This window comes from Colobus angolensis, unplaced genomic scaffold, assembly GCF_000951035.1.
Source record: "Colobus angolensis palliatus isolate OR3802 unplaced genomic scaffold, Cang.pa_1.0 Scaffold209, whole genome shotgun sequence".
Lineage (NCBI taxonomy): Eukaryota > Metazoa > Chordata > Mammalia > Primates > Cercopithecidae > Colobus > Colobus angolensis.
In genome coordinates this window covers 1574479-1578251 of record NW_012115255.1, presented here as the reverse complement: position 1 = coordinate 1578251, position 3773 = coordinate 1574479, and the positions used below count along the sequence as shown (strand labels likewise).

The window sequence follows — 3773 nt, the reverse complement described above, 5'->3', positions numbered from 1 at the left end:
TGGCTCGGGCCTGTAATCGCAGCACTTTGGGAGGCTGAGGCAGGCGGATCATGAGGTCAGGAGTTCGAGACCAGCCTGGCCAACATGGCGAAACCCCGTCTCTACTGAAAATACAAAAATTAGCCGGGCGTGGTGGCGCATGCCTGTAGTCCCAGCTACTCAGGAGGCTGAGGCGGGAGAATCTCTTGAACCTGGGAGGTGGAGGTTGCAGTGAGCCGAGATTGCGCCACTGCACTCCAGCCTGGGTAACAGAGTGAAACTCTATCTCAAACAAAACAAAACAAAAACATACAAAATTTTTTCAAAGAAAGAAAAATATAAATTTAAGCTTCCTCTTGTTCATGCTAGTTCTCCAAGTAATTATGGGGAATGTGGTATGGGGGTGGGTGGGTGTCAAGGGGACCCTGGAAAGGAGAACACAGAACACCTGAGGACCCACGGAGACCTACCAGAGGCTCCGTCACTTCTGGGCCTGATGGAACTCCTACCCATGGAGACCCTTGGTAATTAGGGGATGCAGTGAGAGCGGAGGTGCCCAGGCGACCCCAGCACGTTCACAGGAGCCGCCTCGCCGACTCCTCCCAGCCTGGGCAGCAAGCACTGCTGTTACCCCCGTCGTTAGAGCAAGTAACTGGGTCACAGTGACTTTGAGACACTTTCCCAGGTTACACAGCCCGCTTACCATGGAGCCAGGATTGACACCTGGACCAGGGCAAGAGCTGAGTCCCACTCACCGCCTATTTCTGCACAGCCCTCCAGCTAAGCATAAATATTTACATTTTTAATGGCTGAAAAGTGAGAAAAATGATATTTCACGACACCCGAAAACGACACATCCAACCGCGTCTTCAAGTCTGCGAAGGAAAATGAAGTACTGGGGACGCAGTGGCCCTTCGCTGGCCTGAGCACGGTCCAGGCCGTGGCTGCATTTACGCAGCAGAGGCAGGTGTTGATGAAAAGAGAGTCTGGCTCATGAAGCCTGGGATTTTACTCCCTGACCCTTGACTGGGAAGTTAGCACAGCCCAGGCAGGATGGTGTGGCTCTGGAGCCCACCCCCACACAGCGCTAACCTCTGACGCCCCTTCCTCGTGCCAAATGCCCGGCCATGGCGAGGGGCCCTTTGACCTCTGTTGCAGTCCCTCCTCCTCTCCCACCTCCCAAAACCAAGGCAGCTTCCCTCTTCTCACCCCTCCCCGTCCTCTTCTCTCCTAGTGCACAGCAGCAAACACCTCGTCAGGAAGTTCCGCGGGCACCTGCGCACCAAGATCGAGTCCGGGGAAGGGACAGTCCCTGTGCGTGGCCCCAGCGCAGTGCAGACCTGGGACGGCGTCCTGCTGGGGGAGCAGCTGATCACCATGTCCTGCACGGACAAGATTGCCAGGTGAGGCCCACAGCTTCCTCTTGTGGACGTTGGCTGCGGCCAGTGGGGAGCGCCAAGCCCCAGGCTCCCTGCGTACCACTTCTGGTGAGGTCAGAGATGTTGGGCACATGAGGTCAGGTCCCTGTGCCTGAGTCGTGGAACTCCACAGCCATCCCGCGTGTTCAGTCCCACACCCTGAGGCCAAGGCGCCCCAAGTCCCCGAGTGAGCAAGACCCGGCCACCCCAGACTGCCGCTGCATGGGGCAAACACAGCCTGGCCTGAGGCTGCCAGCCAGTCGGGGTGGCCATAGGCTAATGAGAAGCCAGGGCCTCCCCTGCCTGCTGTGCTTTCCACCAAAACCTGACAAAATCACCCAGGGACAGCCACAGGCCTTGAGGTCAGCTGCTGGAACACCTCTCCCCCACCACCCTGAGACATTGTCTTCTTGGAATGAGTTTTCAAAGCCTCCGTGTGGAGGTCTCGGGATGAGGTGCCTCAGCTGAGCTCTGTGCAGAGGAGCAGGAAGGTGCAGAATGGGCACCTGCCTCCCTCCCAGCACCTCCAGTCACTGCCATGCCCTGAGCTCCTCCCCAAACCTTGGTCTGACGCGTTGAGACCTCCCCCTACCTTGGTTTGAGGCCCTGAGACCTCCCCCACATTGGTCTGAGGCCCCGAGGCCTCCCCCACATTGGTCTGAGGCCCCGAGAGTGCCATCCCCACTGCAGGACATTTCTGTAACTTTGGTTTGGAAAATAAGGGTCACAGGTGTAGGGATAGCACGAGTTTCCCTAAAGAGCCATGAACTCCCCGCAAGCCTGATTAAAAAAAAAAAAAAAAAAACTAATAACAACGTGGTCACAGGAAGTCTGGGTTGAGTGACCCAGAATGCCCTCGGACACTCTGGTTGTCCTGTTCCTCTGTCATCTGCAGCTGGAGTGAAAACAGCGCACTTGGTGCAAATGTGGTCTCCGGGCACCACCCCCAACTCCCAACGAGGCTGTGGCCCTAAGACCCTCTGTAAGGACGTTTTGTAGTGGAGCTAGGCAGGAGATGCAAAGTTGGTCCCCAGGATGTGCAGGAAGGAGGCTGAGTGGGGAGGGGCAGGAAGCCCAAGGCCGGAGGAGGACCCAGGGCATCACCCCCAAGGCTTGCATGGAGGCTCTTGTGCCCATGGGGTCCTGGGCCCTCGACTGCCACAGCAGGACCTGGGGAGAGAAGGGAGAGGGTGGGCCCAGCCAGCCCCCATAAAATCCTCATCAAAACGCAGCCACCCCGGGGTTCCCCAACAGACAGACGCCCCATCGGGGTGGGCTGTGTCTCCAGTGCCTGCACGGGACGGGCACTTGCCATGTGCCCAACAGATAGTAGGTTGACTATGTACCCATTCTAACCCCGAGCACTGGGCCCTGGCCCATCCACAAAACCCAAGGGGCTGGAGGTCAGTGGGGTGACATCAGGGGACACAGGGCCCGGGAGGGAAGGGGAGCCCCCTGCCGCACCTGCCCCCACCTCACCTGCCTCAGCCCCTACAGTCCCCTACAGCTCTGCTCCCCAGGATCCACACAGACTGGTTTCTGGGGTCCAGGCAGATGAAACCCCAGTCCTGACAGCAGTGGTTCTGCCTTCTCATGGAAATGGTAGGAGAACTGGGGAAAATGGTGCCCTTTCCTTCCCAGCTCTGGGCACTCCCGGCTGGGGAGCTGCAGGGTCGGCCTAATGACAGCAGACCAAAGCCGGCCGTGGTTTCTGCATCAAAGGGAAGAGCCCATTGTCGACAAATAGCTCATTTTTCAGAAGAAAATGTATTCCTCCTTTGTAATGTTTTCATCTATTCATGACGGGGAAAAAGCAGTAATTTTCACCTCAACTGAAATTCTCTTGGTGCCCTAAGATAGCACTGGGTTTCTAAATTTACTCTCTGGTGCCCCAGAAAAATGAAGTAAATCAGAATTGAAACCTGGCTGTCCCTGGGATCTTCAACATCCACAGACGGTGGGCTAAACACAGGTGCAAACCCACGCGACGCTGGACACAGGTACAAACCCACACAACGCCGGGAGGTCTGGTCACAGGTGCAAACCCACATGATGCCAGCAGGTCCGGGCACAGGTGCAAACCCACGTGACGCTGGACACAGGTGCAAACCCATGTGATGCTGGATACAGGTGCAAACCCACGCAATGCCAGCAGGTCCAGACACAGGTGCAAACCCACGTGATGCTGGCAGGTCCGGGGCACAGGTGCAAACACACGCGACGCCAGCAGGTCCAGGCACAGGTGCAAACCCACGCGACGCTGGACACAGGTGCAAACCCACGTGACACCGGCAGGTCCAGGCACAGGTACAAACCCACCCGACGCTGGCAGGTCCAGGCACAAGTTCAAACCCACGTGACACCGGCAGGTCCGGG

At 57.5% G+C, this 3773-nt stretch overlaps 1 protein-coding gene across 1 annotated transcript in view; it reads left to right on the top strand.

Annotated features, from left to right (window-relative positions):
• The window catches only part of ADARB2 (adenosine deaminase, RNA-specific, B2 (non-functional)), a 529062-nt gene that overhangs the window by 486662 nt on the left and 38627 nt on the right, over positions 1-3773 (top strand). The window contains exon 7 of the mRNA XM_011942292.1: positions 1214-1382. Within this exon, the coding sequence (XP_011797682.1) occupies positions 1214-1382 (169 nt within the window). The remainder of the gene's footprint in view (positions 1-1213; positions 1383-3773) is intronic.